The sequence below is a fragment of the Protobothrops mucrosquamatus genome, unplaced genomic scaffold, assembly GCF_001527695.2.
Source record: "Protobothrops mucrosquamatus isolate PMUCROS unplaced genomic scaffold, P.Mucros_1.0 scaffold25, whole genome shotgun sequence".
In the NCBI taxonomy this organism is placed as follows: Eukaryota; Metazoa; Chordata; class Lepidosauria; order Squamata; family Viperidae; genus Protobothrops; species Protobothrops mucrosquamatus.
The window spans coordinates 918,019-939,299 of NW_015386410.1; the positions used below are offsets into that span (position 1 = coordinate 918,019).

A 21,281-nucleotide genomic window follows, 5' to 3' on the forward strand; every position below is an offset into this window, starting at 1 on the left:
TTCTGTGGTGCTGAACCAGTGAATTTTCCATCTGTTTTGAAATGGGAACTATGCAGAATATTAACACAAGCCCTAACAAAAAAAAGTCCATTAAAAGAAAAGCCAAGTCTCATCATACAACTCCTCCACTTTGCGCCATCACCCTTTCTACATCACTTCTGGCTTCCATCCCTAAATCTAAATTTTGGGGACCAAATCTCATAGGCTCAGTTTAAAATTATTTAACCCAGTGTCCATCATCACTCCTTGCACGAAAAGCATTTTCTATTGCAAACGACTTAGATGGTTCAGCTTTTAATTGGGTGATCTGCATTTGACTGAGAAAACTATTTTTTCCCCCAAACCCAACATTATGTATTGATCCATAGCTCTTGCTTTGGATTACTTTTAGCAGCCTATTTTCTGGCTCTGCAGTGCAATCTCCCTTTGCAGAAGCATTGCAAACTAGGTGGCAAAAAAATAACTTCCACCATTATACGTCAGCATGAACTGTGGTGGGAAAATTTATTTTGATTTCTTGTTATGCTTCACCAGTTCCCATGCAGATGAGTCTGATCAAGGGACCATCGTGTTCCTCAAGCTCGAAAGGAACCCAGCTTGAATTGGCAAGATACCCATTTCTTGGTACCTCACCAACAATGAATCATGCTGAACAAACTTCTCTGTAGTTATGGGACGATTGTTCAATTGAAGAGGTCTCGATGGAAAAATCAGGAATCACCTCAACATTCTTGACACATTTGGATTTGAAGCCAAATCCCTACATGGACTGAAGACTTAAAAGCCCTATTCCTTCTACTCTTGATACATGAAGATATTAAATTTATATGCCACCCATCTCAGTTGAAGTGACCCTTCACTGTAGATAGATGTGGAAATAAAGAGGAATTTTCAGGAATGGCTTTAAAGCTTTCCTTCTTAGATCTAATGATTATTATCCATCTTGTGGCCTTCTTTCTTTCTTTTTTTCAAAAACTATTCCATTTCAAAAGAATCAGCACCCTAAACCTGTACACTCTGCTTTATTTTGAATAAATGGTACTGAAATTTTAATTTTATTTATTTGTTTTCATTTATATATGATATTTATTTCAGAAAATAGGTTAAAAAAATATTTGATGGACTTACTGCTTTGGGAAAACTCCACAAAATATTTATATAAAAGTTTTTAAGCATCAATTAAAAACTAGGTCATAAAATGATAAAGGCAAGCAGATTTTGAGTCACTCTGTGATGGTACTTGTAGGCAATGATGAAGGGTCTGAATTGTTGAGTACTGAATGGACACAGAAATACTGTAAAAATAAACTGAGTGCAATAAATATTAGATTTCCAAGCAGAATACATTACTTGATGTTGTTCAGTGCTGACTGGATGGGGCAAATAGGAACATCAATTGTTTTATAGGCCTATCTGCTCATCTTATCCTGAACCTCTGGCACAGAACTGCACCTCTGTGGCCAGCAAGTTCTCAAATTATCTTAAATCATTGCAAGTTAATGTTTAAGTGTGAAATTCTGGCCAGCCATTTCTCAGAAAGCCCCTCTGAGGGCTATCATAAAAATCACCTGCACTAAAATGACCCAGAGGACCATCTTCTTTGCTTAGGACACCCATGTTTTAAATGCATGAACTTACCCTTCAACAAACTGAGAGAGCTCAGTTCCAGCAAGCTGCCATAGAGCCAAACAAATGTTTCCCAGAACAGTCATTCCAGCTTTCCCTTACCTGAACATCTAGATCTACACAACCCCTAAACATAAGAGTCTCATTTTGACCTGTCACTAAGACATATAATTCTCCCCTCTATATAGATAACTGCCCTCACGTCCACGTCTGAAAAGCATGGCAACAACAAACTTCTGATTCAGGTATTACATGAAGAAATATTTTCCTTTTCTTATATGAAGCGATTTTATAAAGTGACACGTGACTCTAAGAAGTCATGGTACCCTTCCCTTGTACAGTTTTATAAACCATACCGATTCCCCTCCTTGATGTTTTCTTCCCTTAAAATGAAAACAGTAGTTTTCCAATCTTCTTCCAAAAAGTAAAGGTACCTCTTCCCACCTCAACTGAGTTCTGCCTTTTTGGTCTTCCAGAAGACTTCATTTTAAGGAGGGGAACCAGGTACCCTCAACATGCTCCCCCATCCAGCTTTATATGATGGCACAACCATACATTGAGAGCCTTCCTTAGAAAACAAAGGCATTTAATAGATTTTTCTGCTTTTATAATTTAAATAACTTAAAGACTAAAAAGAAGAAAAATCCGACAAGGGTAAGACAAAGTTGGACTGCAGTCTCAAAGCGAAGATGGCAGAGGAAAAGAGACGAGAAATTGAAAATGTACTATGGAACCCCCCCAATGCCCACAACGCGCCTGTTTCACACCCTCAACCACCCCCCATCCCCTAAAGCCGCCGGAGAGCTCGCTTCTTGTCAGTCTTCTTCTTGGAAGCCAGTTTCTTGTCTCTGTCACCTGCGTGTTTCTTGGCCATGGGACCCTCCCCGGAGGCACCTGCCGAAGAAGAGCAAGGCTCAGCAGGGTTCTTGGTATGCAAGCCAGAGGAGGGCTGGGCATGAATCTCGGTTAGGAGCCGAGCTCGGGAGGCGTACTCCTCATAGTTCTCCAGCAGGAGGCGCCCTGCCTCCTCATTCAGGGCAGATTCCGGGTTGGGATGGATCAGCAAACACTTGATGGTCTGGAGCAGGAGCAAAATAAGGAAATCACAGTTACAAGAGGGAGGAATGTCTACGGAGATTCTCAGTCATCCAGGTCATGGTTGCCCCCAAAGCTGCTTTTTCAAAAGGCAACTGGACTTTGTTTTTTCTTGAAGACATTTCGCTTCTCCAATTCTGACTGACTGAATGACTGTGGCATTCATATAGTGATCACAGATTCGCTTAATGGCCGTCCCAAAAAAGAAGTTAGTCAAAACTGAAGAAGTTTCTTGGATGAGAAGCAAAATGTTTTGAAGGGAAAACAAACTCCAGTTGCCTTTTGAAAAAGCACCTTGGGGAAGAGGGAGGAATCATCAGACAAAACTCAGACATTCAGGGCCAGTGGAAGATGGCAAGTCTCCCATTCCCTCCAAGGACTAGACCAGGGATAGGCAACCTTGACTCTTTTATGACTCGTGGACTTCAACTCCCAGAATTCCTGAGCCAGCATGGCTCAGCTTGGAAACCTCTCCCTTTCCCCTCAGCATGGCTGGCTCAGGAATTCTGGGAGTTGAAGTTCACGAGTCATAAAAGAGCCAAGGTTGCCTACCCCTGGACTAGACTAACTTCCACCCTTGATGAGTTTATTTCCTTCTGCCTTCCCCCAAACAGGTTTTTCTTCAGTCTCCTGAAGGAATGGAGAAGAGACATAATAGGCTTTGGTCACAAACAATACAAAACTCTAGATACTGGGGAAGCACAATGCAGCTTTATACAGGTCATCCTTGACTTACAACCACAGTTGAGTTCAAAATTTCTGTTGCTAAGTTGAGACAGCGGTTAAGTGTAATTTTGCCCCATTTTACTGTGATCTTTCTTGCCACTGTTGTTAAGTGAATCACTGCAGCTGTCAAATTAGTAGCACGGTTGTTAAGTGAATCTGGCTTCCCCATTGACTTTGCTTGTCAGAAGATCTCGCAAAAGGTGATCATGTGATCCCGGGACACTGCAACAGTCATTAACGTGAATCAGTGGCAAGGTGTTGAATTTTGATCACGTGACCATGGGTTATCTACAACGGTCGTTATGTGTGGAAAAACGGTCATAAGTCACTTTTTTCAGTGACGCTGTAATCTTGAACAGTCACTAAATAAACTGTTGTAAGTTGAGAATTACCCATACAGGGCAGGGGACGTGCAAACCCAGATTTTTCTCTTTCAGCAAATCATAGTGACTGCAATAAAGCTACAGTTCTCAAATGTGTTTATAAATGAATACACGAGGAGTGCTTATGGTGACATTTAGAGGTGTATTGGTTTCGGGTGTGGATGTACGTGCGCTTTTGTAGGCAGACAAGGCCACCTGGGTGGCTAAGAACAATTGATCTGCAGCAAGGGCTTGAAAGCTGTATGGCACCCCAAGGAGTGTGATCTAAAATCAATGCATCCAAAACCAAGACAGTAACGTTTGACAAGAAAAATAAGGCAGATTATTGCAGGTTATTCTTAAATGGTTAAAAAAAAAAAAAGAACCACGAGCAAGCAAGGTGAATTTGCCCAATTTGATGCAATGTTTACTGAAGATGAGGAAACGGTTGGAGAAATGTGAAGTCTTTTGAATGCTGATAGTGAAGTAGTGGATAGTATATCTGTCCAGTTGCCAGGAACGAAAGTTTGATGAAAGAAGTGAAAATGATCGCCTGGAGTGCGTTTCTGCTCATTTTTATTGTACGGAAGCGCACAAACATAAAAGTTGGATGCAATGGGAGTTTGTATGTGGTTGATCAAGATATAGCATCAAGATAGCATCTAGATGTGGACTGAATACAAAAGGGAGTGATCTGTAAGAATGAAATACACTGAACTGGTTTAGTGATACAGGAGGAATGAAGATGAAATCACAAAATAAATACAGTGGTACTTTGGTACTCATCATTAATTGGTTCCAGAGGTGCCATGACTATCAAAAACTATGCATACCAAACACATTTTCCCCATAAAGGAATGATGTAGTGAGTCACAAGGCAGCCGACACTGACAAGTTCTAGCTTGAGCATTGAGTACCAAACAAACGATGAGTTCTGGGATAAAATTTTCATGTCAAAATGCGTTGAGTATCAAATTTGAAGTTTCAAAGCAGCTGAGTATCAAGATCCCAATGTACATGAAGGAAGTTTGAGTGGAGAGGAAAAGAAAGTTTAAGGAGGTCATAGTTAGAAGGAGTCGATAAGAGCTCTAAAAAGACAAAGCTGGGAGGTATAAGGCAACATATAAAGCAGTATATGGATGTAGTGATTTTCAAAGATAAAATAGCATGGAGATGTATTGGTATAAAATACATTTAGCTATATGTTTTTTCTCTATCTCATATCCTTAAATTTCTATGTCATACTATTTGTTACTCCATTTTGTTCTCTTAGAACAACAAGATTTATCTCAGTAGCATAACTGGACACACAGCCATGTACAGTAATGTAATCCGATTGCTTGACTATATTTTTTAAAAAAGGGTACACAATTTTACATTTAAAATGTTTCTATTCCCCGTATAAAACAGTTTCCCCCATGCAAATAATAAAAATCAATAGTTAAAAAAATAAAACATTCAACTTTTTAGCTCCCACTGTCTTTTGGTTCTGCAGAATAAAAACAGAACTAGGAACAAGACAGCCCATTTTCACAAGCACATTACCCTTCCAGAATCGATCTCTGTTTGTGAGGAAAGTATACTTCACTTCTGAAACCACAGAGCTAACACGGTAGATCAATGGCTAGGGAGTCAAGCCCACACGCAGAGGCACCAGTGGTGGGAAGAGTCAAAATCTGCAAGGTGGCAGGTGAAACATTGTGATCAAACCTCTGTCCCTTTGAAAAAAAAATCTGTAATGTACACATATACACAAAGGGCAGGGCTTCAATCACAACACTGTGCCCACGATCGTGCAGTTTTCACCCCAATCCTCGGAGACTCTTTGACCTGTTAGCTTCCTTTTATCCAGAAGACTCAATCAATGGAAAGGTTTTCAAACCAGCTAAATGTCTATGGAGATTCCCAGTCATCCAGGTCACTGTTGTCCCAAAGGTGCTTATTCAAAAGGCAACTGGACTTTGTTTTTTTCCTAGAATACATTTCGGTTCTCATCCAAGAAGCTTCTTCAGTTCTGACTGGCTTCAAACCAGCCCTCTATCTCTCTTGCCTTATCAAGTGTGAGGAGCATCATGACTTCTACAACTACACTACTGTTTCCAATCCTGAAATTTGAATCCAATCTTCGGTGGTCATTATATTCCCTTTTTGCAGACGGTGGAACCACCCCATGGCCCCAAGCCATGTTTCAGATTCAGCTCCGGGACTTTAGAACTGAAATCGCAGGACTTGGAAAGGTGTGCTGGAAGAAGCAGGAGAAAAGCTGGACAAGGACAAAATATGGCCTTTTAAATCCCCCCTCTTGCTGGCAGTAGGAAAAACGAGGAATTAAGCTTTGCAAACTGTGTTGACTGTTCTTAATGGAGTTCACCAATGACTATTGATTTTCCTTTATTTATTACATTTGTATACCACTGAATCTCCAGGGATGCCTGGCAGTTCACAAATGACTTCCAAATTTATAGCTGATTATTCATGTGCCTTTTAAGTGTTTAATTAAATGCAAACTACATATTACCAAAGCTCGGAAGCACCATTTTTTGATGTGTAAGACCACTTACTCTTCTTAAAGTCAAAGCTGCACCAGACCAGCATAGAAATTAACCAGAATACATCTTATAAATTAATCCAATACAAAGTCTCTTAACTAAAATGCTTTCTGCATGCAACCTTGTCCTTTTTTATTTCTTCGACACAGCTGTGTGTAAATACTGAACACCCATTCTCTGCTTTTTCATCTGGAAACAAAGTGGGCAAAGCAGAATATCATTTCTGCCTCCTGAAACTCCCTGAATAAAAAGGACGTTCTGCTATACATTTTTTTGAAAATAAAAATAAAAATATAGGTATAGTCCTTGACTTACGACCACAACTGAGCCCAATATTTCTGTTACTTGGTGAGATAGTTGTTAAGTGAATTCTGCCCCATTTTATGTTGTTAAGTGAATCACTGCAGTTAAGTTAGTAACATGGTTGTTAAGTGAATCTGGCTTCCCCATTGACTTTGCTTGTCAGAAGGTCGCAAAAGGGGATCACATGATCCCAGAACACTGCAACCATCATAAACATGAGTTGGCAAGCATCTGAATTTTGATCACGTGATCGTGGGGATGCTTCCATGGTTGTAAGTGTGAAAAACGGGCATAAGTCTACTCTAGACTACTTCTGTTGACTGCCAGCTGCCGACAGTTTGATTCTTACCAGCTCAAGGTTGACTCGGCCTTCCATCATTCCAAGGTCAGTAAGATGAGGACCAAATTGTTGGGGACAATATGCTGACTCTGTAAACCGCTTAGAGAGGGCTGTAAAGCACTATGAAGCGGTATATAAGCCTAAGTGCTATTGCTATAAGACACTTTTTTCAATGCCATTGTAACTTTGAGTGGTCACTAAATGAACCATTGTAACTCAAGGACTAGCTTTATAGTTTTGGGGAAAAAATTTCCTCAGCAGCTCATTCCAAATCTTTCCATGAGCTATTTTGAAGAAAGTCACATATTTACACATTAAAACCTTTGCAAACCCTTTTGAATTTTCATTTATTTCTACGTAAGTATGACCTAAAATACGCTGTTTTCCATACAAATTATAAAACTAGATAAAGAAAATCCAACTAAACAAATATCCAAACAGTACGTGTCCATTTATTTATTCATAAAAATAATTCAAAGCTACATTTTGGCATGTGGCAAAAGTTGGTGAACCTTTCTTTCAGTAATAATGTGGTCCCCTTGAGCAGCAATAACTGCAGTTAAATGTTTTCAGTAACTGTCTTGCACGTTTGTTTGGAGGAATTTTAGCCCATTCCTCCTTAAAGAACACTTCAAGTTAGGGATGTTTGTGGGAATCTCCATATGAACTCCATGCTTCAGATCCTTCCACATTTCTATAGGATTGTGTTACTTAGGTTTTATATCATTGGTCGCTATTTGCTTTGTTTCTATTGATTTTAATTGTTAGCCTCCAGAGCCGTGTATATGAGAGGGCTAGTCATATAAATTTACTAAACAACAAATAAGGCCAAGACTTTCTAAACTATTTACTTTATACCTCTTTTAATTCTGACTATATGAGACTACATGCTTTTGGGTCACTGTCTTGCTGCATGATCCACTTTGTTTTGAGTAGATAGATACACGGACAGATACTGTGATATTTTTGTGTAAAATTTGCTGGCACACTGAGAGCCAGTTTGGGGACTTTAGGCCAGGCAAGTACATTCACTGGTATAATGATGGTATAATGATAGATAGATAGATAGATAGATAGATAGATAGATAGATAGATAGATAGATAGATAGATAGACAGACAGACAGACAGACAGACAGACAGACAGACAGACAGATAGATTTTGGGCACAGAGCAACTGGTCCACATTTACAAGAGATTGCAGCATGCCGCAGTCATGGGACAATTTTCCATTTTTTGCTGAAAACCAGCATTTATCGGGACAATGGGTTCATTTATTGACCATGGTGATTCGCTTAATGACCACCACAAAAAGTGTCCTAAAATCAGATTGGTCACATAATAGCCCACTTAACAACTGGAACATAATTCTGGGTTAAATTATGATAGTAAACTGAGTTTCTCCACAGGCCTAAGAAGAAGAATAAAATAACCACTTTGTGAGTCCACTATCTACCATCCTGGGATCTACCCAGTTAAAAACACTACCTACCAGCAGGACATGTCGGATGCCCAGTTCTGCTTTCCAATCTTTCTTGAGCACGTTGACACAGATCTCCCCATTGGCCCCCACGTTGGGGTGGAAGATTTTGGTCAGGAAGTAGCCTTTTGGTGGACTGGCAGGGAAGTCTTTGCCGAGAATCAGCTTCATGCGGAAGAGGCCACCAGAGTAAGGAGTACCTTCTACAAAGGGAAGAAGAAAAAAAAAAAGGGGGGGGGGTCCTTATCAGTACAGGTGGTCCTCGACTTATGAGCAATTCCAATGAACCCACCTAGGGGATATTTACGACCTGCATTTGAAGTCCCAATGGCTGCTCCCCCTGGTCACAGGACTACACTTTGGGCACTTGACAACCAGACCATATCCTGGGATCACATGATCGCCTTTTACAGTAGCCTTTGCTAAAAACCAGCACTTACTTCTGGTTCTTAGCAAAACCAACGGTGAACCAATGGTTCACTTAATGACTGTGGTATTCACGTAACGACCATGGATTCGCTTAGTGGTTACCACAAAAAAGAAAGTAAAATCATGTTTTGCTATGTGACTGACTCCCTTTACAATCAGCATGGGTTACAACACGATGGTCTGGCTCCATTATAGTCATAAAGTGAAGGGCTATCTCTATGAGGAATATCTTCTCGAGTAAGGCTCACATTTCCAACATCCAACTTTTTCCTTCCTATTGACCAATCATTCAAGATGGGCTGCCTTCTCCAGTATGATTCTTTGACTAGAGCAGCATAATCACCTACAGTTGAGATGCAACACTTAGAAGAAATTCCCAAAGATGAACCCACTTCAAGTAACCCTCTCTTACCAGGTCCTTCAATGGTGACCTGCACATCTGTAATGTCCTCCTCATTGGGGAACACCTTGATGCCCTCGGGTGGATCTGACGTTAGAGTGGAGACTTCCTTGTAGACCAGCCGGATCACATGTGGAGGCAGGTTTTCAACATTGGAATTCTGAAAGAGAGAAATTGAGAGATGGGAGAATAAGAGAAAGAATGTGCATCTTCTCTAAAGGAATATCTTATTGGATACAGCAGGGGTCAAAATGCTCCAAACAGCACTGGCCAAAACATTGAAACAAAAGAAAGACAACTTTCCATGACACTGTAATATTTTTACTCTGGCCTTAATAGATTTTGGCCAGCAATGTCTTCTTCAAAGAATACTTACGAAAGCAAAGCTTGTACAGATTTTTTTTAAATCTACATTTTAATAATTCAAATGTATAGGCTTTGATCTAAATGATCAAAGCATACTTTTAAAATGTCTTTTCAAGTAAATGTTTCATTTTATCTTTATTCATATGCACCCTCTAAAGATAATTCTTTAGGATGTGGATTTGTCCATTACAACTTTTGAAGGAGTTAAGGCTAGCTCAGGAATAAAAAGGAAAAATGTTAAGTGAGTCCAACAGATTCCAGAGCCTCCACCATTAGATGGGAGAAAGAAAAAAATCATTTCAATAGAAATAACACTCACTTATTACAACAGATACCTGGAAATACTCGCTCCTGGGTTTTTGTCTATCTAAGATAGGAATAGGCAGCCTGCAACTTTAGATTAAATTCAGAAATTGACTCTCTGTCAAGAGTACACTCTCAACTCCAACTGTCTACTGCAAATGCAAGAAAATAGAAAGAGAGAGAAAGAGGTGCAGAAAATGAGAGGGGGAGAGGGAGGGAGGGAGAGAGAGAGAGTGAGCAAGAGAGAGAGAGAAAAAGGCTCCATTTCAGCATCATCATATCCCAGTCAGAAGACCATTTTATCATCTTATCCCAGAGTTGCATCTCTTTAAGTATATTAGGAAAAATGTTGCCTCCCACACGTTTGTCATTTTTGATTAAGAATCAGAGTGCTTCACTTTTGAAACCCTGATCCAGCCCATCCAAGCAGCAAAGTGCATGGCCATTTCTCAATGTTTACCATCTAGTAGCTCCAAATAACTCATGAAATAGGGGACATCCATTTCCAATGTGCACTTTTTCCTACCAACACTCGGCAGCAATATGCCTGATACAGGTGGTCCTCAATTTACGACTGGTCACTTAGTGACCATTCTAAGTTATGACAGACCTCTCCAGGGCTACTTATGACTCAGATTCAGTGTTCTGATGGCTGCCCCTCCCACAGTCACACAATCACATTTTGAGCATTTGGCAACAGCCATTTGCAGGGACCCAAAACATGATCACGTTTTACAATTATTTTTTTTTGCTAGAAATTACTTCTGGTTTCCAGCAAAAAAACCTACCCATTGCAGACAATGGATTTGCTTAACAATAGCGGCATTCACTTTACGCTGCATTTGTTTAACAACTGCCTCAAAAAAGGTTGTAAAATCAGGTGCCGTCATGTGGCAACCCACTTAACAACCAGCAGGACCGACAGCCATAATTCCAGGCTCAATTATGGTTCTAAGTCAAGGACCACCTGTATGTGGAAGGCAAAATTTATTTATGAACAGCTTACTTTTAAACGATCACCATCTCCAAACCCCAGGGAACCCTTTTTAACCTATTAAATTGTACCACACATCTTGTAAGACGCATAAATATCCACATGCAACCTTAAACAAACTTTTAATTATAAAGCTCACCTGCTCATTCCAGCAAGCAAGAATTAGTAGCCTCTTGTAATTGGAAGCCCTTGTTTTCAGTATAATTAACAAGAAAACTATGCATGAACTGGAGAGCAAGGATGTTTTAGATGGAGTTTTCTTTTCATTAAGACAGAATGAAAAGTTTAAAAGAACACTGATGCAAAAAAGAAGCTATACTTCATTCTAAATAGCAATTAAACATCTAATTATATGAAGAGAACGGGAAGCCATTCATATGCTTGTATAGATGGCCCAGAATCAGTATTTCCCATCAATTTTACATCCCTGATTTGTAATCCATGAAATCCCAAAAAAGTCTACCCAAACTTCAAACCAAGATGCGAACAGATTTTCTAATAATGAATAGGCTATATATTCTTGAGCCCCTGGGGCCTTGCTAGTGCACAGATCCTTCTATCATGGTCCACACTTCCGGTCAAAGGTTAAATAGTTTATGCACCAAGAAACATAAGTCACTAAGCTGTAACTGTTTTAAAAGGACTGAATAAAAAAGAGAATATATATTATTGGATGGTACTGAAGCATTTCTTGTAAGTCACCCAAACTAGTTTAAAATGGTGGTCATAAATCTACTAAATACACTAGCCCTTGATTTACGACCACAACTGAGCAATAGAATTTTATTTTTTTTTGCCAAGTGAGACAGTTAAGTGAATTTGGCCTATTTTACAACCTTTCTTGCCACAGTTGTTCAATGTTATCACTGCAGTCGTTAAGTTAGTAACATGGTTAAGTTAATCTGGCTTCCCAATTGACTTTGTCAGAAAGTCACAAAAAGTGATCACATGATTCTGAGACACTGCAATGGTCATAAATGTGAGTCAGTTGCCAAGCATCTGGATTTTGATCACATGACCATGGGGATGCTACAATGGTTGTAGGTATGAAAAATGGTCATAAACAGTCACTAAATGAACAGTTTTAAGTTGAGGACTAGCTGTAAATACGGTAATAAAGCAGTAGGAACATTAATTAATAGTAATAATCACTGTAAATTATTTTCCTAAAAGAACAGGTTAGCGAAGGAAAGCTAATTCGTGATCAGTGTTCAGTTGTTGTTTGTGCATTGTTACCAATAAAGACTTCAACACCATTAATCACATTAAGTATGGGGCGTCCAAAGTTGACCTGTCAGGTTAATTAGGGCACAATGTCCTGGCAAATGTTGGGCAAACATGTGTAGACACTGTAGTTGTTGCACTGGTGGCTCTAGATCTGTGCAGCTGATGTTATATTGTGCAACCCTAGTGCACTTCACTTTGTAAACTTGACAGCTATTATGGATGAGGCCATGCCAGGTAGAATGATTTTGTGTTCCTGGGTGTGGGTGGGTCTATGTCAAAGAACTTCAGGGAAGCCTTTATTGTATCTTTGTTGCTTTCTGCCTGCCCTCCAGGTGAGCAAGAGAGTTCCTCAAAAAAGAAATTGCTTGAGTATGCCCTAACTTGGCATGATGTGACCTGCCCATTGGCTCATCAGCAGTATGTAGACCTGGTGGTAGATTTGCTCTAGACCAGGGGATGTCCAACCGTGGCAATTTTAAGACTTGTGGACTTCAACTCCCAGAATTCCCCAGCCAGCCTGAGGAATTCTGGGAGTTGAAGTCCACAAGTCTTAAAGTTGCCAAGTTTGAAGACCCCTGCTCTAGAGAGAACTTTAGGGAGAGGAGGGAGGGAAGAGAACTGTCAAAATTTTGATTCCAGTAACCCCCTGATTGGTCAGTTAGAATTTCAAATGGTCGCTAAGCAACTGGTCATAAATTGAGGACTACTTGTATCTGAATAAATAGTGGGGCTGCTAAAGTCTGCCATGATCCTCCACAGCCTTGGCAGCTGACAGTATTAAAGGCTTTCATGAGACCAACAAAAAGTTGTATAGAATTCACAATTCTGTGGCGAGTGGCAACACAGCCTCTGCAGAGCAGCAAGATTCCTCAGTGATTGTCACATACTTGTCAATTGCCTTTCCTCTTGTAGAAGTGTACAATGGATGCATCTTTAACTTCCTGTGGAATGGGTCCTTGCTTCCAAATTTTCAAATATCTCATGGTTTTCTCTATAAATAGAGGACCACTGACCTTGTATGCCTCTGCAGGTATGTTGTTTGTCAATGGAAAGCTGGCTGACACTTCTGTAACTTCAGTTACTACTGTAGGTCATCCATGGAGCTGTTGACGTCAACCTTGGGAATCCTGTCTATCACATCACTGTTAGTAGACAGTCAGTTGGGGATGGTTCTAGTGTTCAGCTCATCTCTGCAGGATCTGAGCCGTCTCTACACAGGTAAACCTCAACTTCCAACAGTTCGTTTAGTGACTGTTCAAAGTTACAACGGCACTAAAAAAAAGTGACTTATGGCCGTTTTTCACAGTGACAACCATTGCAGCATCCCCCTGGTCACGTTATCAAAATTCAAACACTTGGAAATTGACTCATATTTATGACGGTTGCAGTGTCCCGGGATCATGTGATCAGCATTTACGACCATCTGACAAGCAAAGTCAATGGGGAGGCCAGATTCATTTAACAACCATGTTATTACTTTAACCACTGCAGTGATTCACTTAACAACTGTGGCTTGTAAAATGGGGCAAAAGTCACTTAACAAGTTTCACTTAGCAACAGAAATGTCAGGCTCAATTGTGGTTGTAAATTGAGGACTACCTGTAATGAGTTTTACCCTTTACCGAGGAGGGGCAAACTCCTGAGACTGACATCTGTAGACAGTGTAAAGGCCTTCGCAGAACCATTTCAAGTTGTTTTCGTCAGTATATCCCTATACTTTGTCTGCCTTGGTACTCAGCCAGACATCTTGCACTTTAGGCAGCTAATTCTGAACTATCCTACAAACACTGGTAAAGGGATTTTTCTTGGCAGTTGACAACACGTTGTTCTGATAGACAAGAAGACAAAGGCGATGCTTTTCAAGAAGCCTATAACCCAGTGATGGCGAACCTATGGCACGCGTGCCAGAGGGGGCACTCAGAGCTCTCTCTGTGGGCACACGTGGCATTGCCCCAGCCCCACCTCCCCCTGTGGCTCCCTCCTCTCACCAGCAGCCCTTCCAGAGGAGTCGCCACCAGGCACGGCCCACACAGAGCAGTGCAGCCAAGGACATGGCAGCTGGGCAGCAGGGACAAGACTCCGCCCTCACACCCAGATGATGCTGCAGGGTGCGGGCGGAGGGCATGGCCGCCATGGTGCTGCTGGACCGCCATGGCGATCTGCTGCGGCGGGCCATGGAGGCGGTGGGTGGCCCTGCGGGCAGGCAGGGCGGTTTTTGGGCACTCGGTCTCTAAAAGGTTCGACATCACTGCTATAACCTCTTCATCATACTCAATGAACCTCAACACTGCCAGCAATTTGTAGGTCACAAGCTTAGCTTCTAAGTCTTCAGCCAGTGCTGAAGCTGTCCTGGGGTTCTTAATCCTGGACCCATTAGTTCTTTTCATAGTCTTGCTTCCTAGTGATCACCTCTTGGATTGGATATGGAGCTTCATTTTGGAGACAATGAGCCTGTGATCTGTCCAACATTTGGCACCACACCTGGTCTTGGTGACTCTGCCTATCTTTTCTCCTGATAACGATATAATCAGTAAGATGCCAATGCCTGGAATAGAGGTGTGTCCAGGAAGTCTTGTTATAGGTGGCCAGCAAAAAGTTGTATTGATGATGAGATCACCATGTGTTGCACAGGTCTGCAGTAAGATAGCCCATTACTGCTACACTTGCCCATTCCATGTCTTCAAGTGGCGGCTTGCCAGGCTGCAGAATTTCACCCTATTCTTGCATTAAAGTGTTGGAGTAGAAGCAAAACAGTTTCAAAACTTTTTCTTGTGCCAATTACCTATTCTGGATTTAATCTATCTTATTAATCAATGAACATAAACAATTTGTTATTCCCCTCTTGGGATGCCCAGGAGGCTAAAGTGTGTGGGAGGGGGAGGGAGGGGATGGCACATACAGTAATGTACAAAACAATTTGAAACACCCCGTTTTGCATAATAGTTAATGTTTGAAACAGGCAGGCTATCACTTTGAAAGTGTTTTTGAGCTCATTTTGAATGCAAAATGATTTGTTTCAAACAACAAATATTTTGCACATCCCTAAGAGAAGAGATTCTCTCTTCAAGCAAATACAGAGTATTCATAATCAGCCACCTTTTCCAGGCACTAGAATTCATCCCATGATTTTGCATAGGTTTTTTAAAAAAATGTTTAACATCTCATTTCCAAGACTTGCAAAACTTTTAAAAAACAATTTTAAAAATAAAAACTTGAAAGGCTGTATTGCTAGGTTCCACAAGCACCTGAAAGTGTTTTAGAACTTAAGTCAGGGATCTCCAAACTTGGCAACTTTAAGACTTGTGGACTTCAACTCCCAGAATTCCTCAGCCAGCCATGGCTGGCTGAGGAATTCTGGGAGTTGAAGTCCACAAGTCTTAAAGTTGCCAAGTTTGAAGACCCCTGGCTTAAGGCATCCATGTGTCACACTGCCAACCATGCAAAATTGGATTGCAGTGATGAGGGAAAAGAAAATCAACTTGCACCCACCTATTCCTTGCACTGAATAATAGTCAAAACTCTACTATCTACAGAAGCTTCACCGCTTACAGGTAGTCCTCAGCTTACAACAGTTCATTTAGTGACCATTCAAAGTTACAGCACTGAAAAAAGTGACTTATGACCGTTTTTCAGTTATGATCTTTCCAGTATCCCCATGATCATGTGATCAAAATTCAGATGCTTGGCAACTGGTTGATATTTATGACCATTGCTATGTCCCAAGATCATATCATCACCTTTTGCAAGCTTCTGACAAGCGAAGTCAATGGGGAAGCCAAATCCACTTAACAACCGGGTTACTAACTTATGAACTGCAGTGATTCACTTAACAACTGAAGTAAGAAAGGTCATAAAATGGGGCAAAATTCACTTAACAAATGTCTCACTTGTCAACAGATATTTTTGGCTCATTTGTGGTCATAAGTTGAGGACTACCTGTACTAAATTTTGGACATTTGTCAACCATATGTAATCACCAGAAGATCACAAAGAATTCAAGGGATTGCACTGATGGACAACATACAATAGACAACACTTACTAAGGGAAACTTCCTGTACTTTGTGACATCAGACTATAGCAGTGATGGCGAACCTTTTAGAGACCGAGTGCCCAAACTGCAACCCAAAACCCACTTATGCATCGTCGGGTGCTGAGTGGGTGTGACCCATTGGGTGGGTGTGGCTGCAATGGTAACAGCAGACTGGGTGGGACTAAAAAGTTCAATCAATCAATTCCAACTTTGCAAGATCTCTTTTTTTCCACGAGAAGCTGAAATTGACTGATTGATGGAACCTTTTTTTTTTTTTTGCACACAGTGGCGGAGGCCTAAAGCTGAAGGCCTAGGACTGGGGCAACAGCGCGCGTGCCCACAGAGAGGGCTCTGAGTGCCACCTCTGGCACCCGTGCCATAGGTTCGCCACCACTGGACTATAGAAAACCCCCAGTTCTCACCTTACACCAGACATGTCAAACTCGCGACGTCACGTGACAGTTTTGCCATTGCCGGCAATCAGTTGGGCGTGGCTTCCGGATGACACGTCCGGCCCATGGGCCGGCAGTTTGACTTACTCCTGCCTTACACTATAGGTATGTCTAGCTGTATTTCACTATTATTTCTAGAATCTCAAATAAATATTTCAAAAATTGGCATTTTTAACCTTTCTGGCAAATCAAGATGAATTACATGTTTTTGACATCTGAAATATAACTGTATTTCTCTTTTAAAATGTTTGATGACAAGCCACGTTGAGAAGTAGTTTAATTCTAAAAACTAGAGGTTTTTTTAAAAATGAAAATAAAATATGGAAAGGAGCAGGGCCTTCTGTACCATGACATTTCTGCTTTCCCTGTAAGAATTTGCTACTTCCATTTGAAGATCTGCCATGGTTAATTTCTGTCATGGGCCTCCCTTTTTATATCTTTCTTTAATGCCACATTAATTCACTATCATAGGCCACAAAAACTATTATGCCTGATGGTGGAATGGTGAGAAACCTTGGCTACAATATAATAACTGTGGGTGGTACATCAAAATAGCCCTTTTCCGAAGTGTAAATAGAGCTACATTTTGGGGCCTTGAATTACTAATTACCCAATACCTTAATACAGAGTTTGACACTTGAACAGGATGCTCCACAAAGCTACTGTTTTCCTTAGGAAGCTTTTGTGCCCACAAAATCTGATTCTCCTCAGAGACCAACTATAACAAAAAATGTTACAGTACAACAATCTATAACCAATGATGGTAGAAGTGTCTGCCTCTCTTATGTCAGGGACTTATGAGGTGTATAAACAGAAGTAGAATAATTTTGGATGTTATGAGAATGCTATCTCTTGGGCGCAACCGCAAGACAAAAATACTGTAAGCTCAAATCCAGCAAGAATAATACAAAGCATTCAGGCAAGATTGTTGTGGTTTCCTATCCTAACATTCCCAGTTTGCCTACATAAGCCAAGAAACCTTTTTAAGTTAAAGTTAGTCCTCGTTTAGTAACAGTTCAGTTGGGACAGTGATGACAAAATTACTTTATGATCAATCCTTGCATTTACTTCTCAACGAAAAGTTGAAATAAAATTGTAAGCATGGTCATGGTTTCACTTCCCTGCTTTGCTTAACGACCAAGCTGCTGGGCCAAATTGTGGACGCTAAATAAGACTACCTGTACAAGAAAAATGCTTCATTTCCCTCCCCCCTTTTTGTACACTTAAAACAATTGTTCAATGAAATCTGAATGCAGAGGAGATGAAGTTAGCAGAGAATCTTAGTTCTGACCTGACCCACAGCCACCTTCAATCTTCAGTGCCCCCCAACTCCCATATACTACTTACCAAGTCTGACCCCTTGAGAAAAGGCCAAATTTAAATACACTTGAAAGTATGCAAAAGACCAGAGACTGTGCAAATTCAAATACCGAGAGAAAATACAGTATTTGAAAAGATATGTGGAACAGTGCACACAAACACAACTGTGCACTGAAGGCCTAAGTGGCTGTGCACTGAAGGCCTAAGTGCACACAAACACAACTGTGCACTAAAGGCCTAAGTGGCTGAAACCAGAGCAAAAGACTTTTAAAAGACTGATCTTAAAACAGTATTGTTAATGAAACCACTAAAATTCACAGCTTTGATTACATTTACTTTGATTACATTTACTTTGATCCACATTTACTGTGCTAACGAGTGAAAAAGTTGACAAATATGGAATATTCCTCTTTGAGAAAAGGGGCATCTTCTCATATCTGGCAGGAAGAAAACGTGCAGCTACTTAGATGTCTGCCAAACAAAAAGAAAAATGCACACCACTTTAACATTTATAAATTCAGATGATATTGTGTATCAGTAAAGATGTGCTAGAAGCTGTGCTTCTAATAGCATTGCATTCCAGAAAAATCAAGCTTATTTATCTACTTGATTTGTGGTTAGAAATCTACTTTCCTGTATAAGTATTAATGGTTTTTAAAAATATCATCCTCTACTCTCCAGAAAATAAGTTTTCATAAGAACTAACCATAAGATATGCCACACTTCATGTTTCAGGAGAAGAGTCTGGAAGGGGCAATAAAGTTAGAACAAAGAAATAAAAAGCAAAGTAATTTCAAACATTGGTATGAAATGTGACATACTTCATGGACGCTCCATAGTGTCTAAATCAAACTTTAACCTTCTTCAAACAACTTAAGCTGCAAAGATTTAAAATTTTAACTGAACATTCAGAAAGGCTGAAGGCCATGCCACATCTCAAAATGCAGTATTTGGGTCCATCTTCCTGCAATACTACCATATTATTTATATCCCACCCTACAATCATTGACTCAATTTAACATCCAATATACAGTACTGAGAAGTACTGAAAGACACCATCCTGTTCCAAAATAAAACTTTGATAACAGTTCACACATTTTCAGTGTAAGAAATCTAATGCTCAAAGCCCAAAGATCACACTCCAAAAAAATCTTGCAAAAAGCAACTTGATTTTGGTCCCCAGTTAATAGCAGTAGAACTCAGGCACAGAAAGACATTCACTCCATGCTACTGGTTTTTTGCACTTACACATGTGCCTGCGCAGCACAACCATGTAAGCTCTCCAGATTCTGCTTTTGGGAAAGAGTTTAAGTTCACCATCCTTTAAGGTTTTCTCACATCCCGAAAGTTACCCATGTGAATCCACCCAAGTTCTGGGGAGTCCCAGAGACCAAGCAGAAACTTCAAACAAGTGGGCAAGGAAAGGACACGCAGCCCTAAAAGCCACTCACCATTGTGTTGGGTCTGCACAGAGGTTGCAAAGTAGCGCGATTTACCCTGATCTTTGGAGGGCTCACATACGCGCCTTAATCGATACTTAGATTCCTTCCGATCAGGAACCTATCCTTAATTGACTTGGGGTTTCAGACAGACCCCACTGAATGGATGCTGGATCTTCTTCTTTAGGAAGTTTGCAAATGTATATTTTTATGATAATTTCCCCGCCACCCCCCCTACTTCTTCCCCTCTGTAGCCCCCCCCTCCCAACTCAACTCTGCCACCCTCACTTCAATGAGGGTGGCCCCTGAGCAACAAACGATTTTATAACCCTCGGTCAAGATCAGCCACACCCCTTTAGAACCCCGGCTACCCAATCAGGCCCGTTAGAACGGAGGGAGTCCGGTCCACCCCCTCCCTTCTTGGGTCCTCTCCTCGCTGAGAACCGTTGACAACCAATGTCCGCGACAGTCGGCAGCCAATGGGGATAGGCGTAGTGGGGAGGCGGAGCCATGGAGCTTGATTGGAGGAATTTGAATATGAACGCTTAGGCAAAGTGGCGTTTAAAGGGAAGATGGTTTATCTACTAACGGTTGTAAGAAAAAAACTAGACGAGGGGCGGGTTTCAATTTGTTCGATTGATGGGAAGCTTTGCCAATAGAATACAAGTGTGGCCGAAAGGCGCTCAGGTAAGAAATCGCAATTGAGGTGGCTGTGCAGCCAATGGACGATGACAAAGTGGCCAACGAGGAAAGCTTTTTTAATCCTCTTATTCAAACAAAGCGGGCAGGATCCTAATTGGCCAGAGAAAAAAATAATCCCTCCCACCAGACGGAAGAAGCATCTAATTAAAACTGAGAACGAAAAATAAATATGTTGATACAGTACTCATAATAATGCACAGGGCGGGAGATGCTATGAGGATTTGACAGGAAAAACAAAACGAAACATGGCTCAGGCACAACCGTTTGGGGTTTACACACGTCTCCCATTCTGAATAGGATTTCTCCAACATTCCTATGTTCTGGGACTACAACTCCCAGAACCCTCAGGGCGTTTGGAAATGGGATGGGTTGAATTTCAAAATATCTGAAGGGGAGCAGGTTGGGCAAAACGAATAAAGTTCGAAAGTCGCTTGTCTGCTATTTTGAGGAGCTCGTCCCCAGCTTCTTTTAATTTCTCACAGTAATGCAAATTATGCAAAACAATACTTGAAGCCAGGAGTCCATTGCACCACGCTTGAACATGCTTTGTCTAACTCTTGCATTGAAAGAATATATAATTAACTTACAGTTCACTACATATTCATTTGGGATTCATTTGGGAAAGATCCTCTTTCCCAGTGCAATTTCCTTTGTCTGGCACTTTTATGCTATATTTTGAAGTGAACAGTAGAAATGTAGCACACCATAAGTGATGAAGTACAGATAATCTTTTACCACCACAATTGAATCCAAAATTTCCATTGCTAAGCCACATATATGTTTTCCCCCTTTTTCCTACCTTTTTTGCCACAGTTGTTAAGTTAGTAACCCGGTTGTTAAGTGAATCTTGCTTCCCTATTAATTTTGCTTGTCAGCAGGTCACAAAACATGATCACATGACCCTGAGATACTAAACGGTCATAAATATGAGCCAGTTTATTTTATTTATTTATTTATTTATTTAATTTAATTTATATGCCGCCCTTCTCCCTGCGGGACTCAGGGCGGCGCACAACATATTTAAAACCAAAGCATATATACAATCCCCCCCTATAAAACCGAATTAAACCAAATTTTAAAGTTGTGTCTTCCAAATTCCTAAAAATGAACCCAGTATAAAATCCTCCCTAGGTCAGGTC

General features: G+C 40.7%; 1 protein-coding gene across 1 annotated transcript; it reads right to left on the minus strand.

Annotated features, from left to right (window-relative positions):
- Positions 1-2,354: 2,354 nt before the first annotated feature.
- On the minus strand, positions 2,355-19,534 carry LOC107283092 (ubiquitin-conjugating enzyme E2 S). Its single transcript, XM_015810941.1, has 4 exons — positions 19,453-19,534; positions 9,321-9,468; positions 8,492-8,682; positions 2,355-2,704 (listed from the first exon to the last, which is right to left on the minus strand). Exons 1-4 carry the CDS (start codon positions 19,453-19,455, stop codon positions 2,414-2,416), a joined length of 633 nt encoding a protein of 210 aa, XP_015666427.1. The 5' UTR covers positions 19,456-19,534; the 3' UTR covers positions 2,355-2,413.
- Positions 19,535-21,281: the final 1,747 nt, after the last annotated feature.

What these genes read in the sequence shown, in the direction of transcription:
- LOC107283092 (XM_015810941.1), bottom strand. An exon ending in GGTCACCATTGAAGGACCTG is followed by an intron (nt 8,683 to 9,320) that starts GTAAGAGAGGGT and finishes TTCCCTTTGTAG; the next exon opens with AAGGTACTCCTTACTCTGGT. An exon ending in GCATCCGACATGTCCTGCTG is followed by an intron (nt 2,705 to 8,491) that starts GTAGGTAGTGTT and finishes CTCCTGCTCCAG; the next exon opens with ACCATCAAGTGTTTGCTGAT.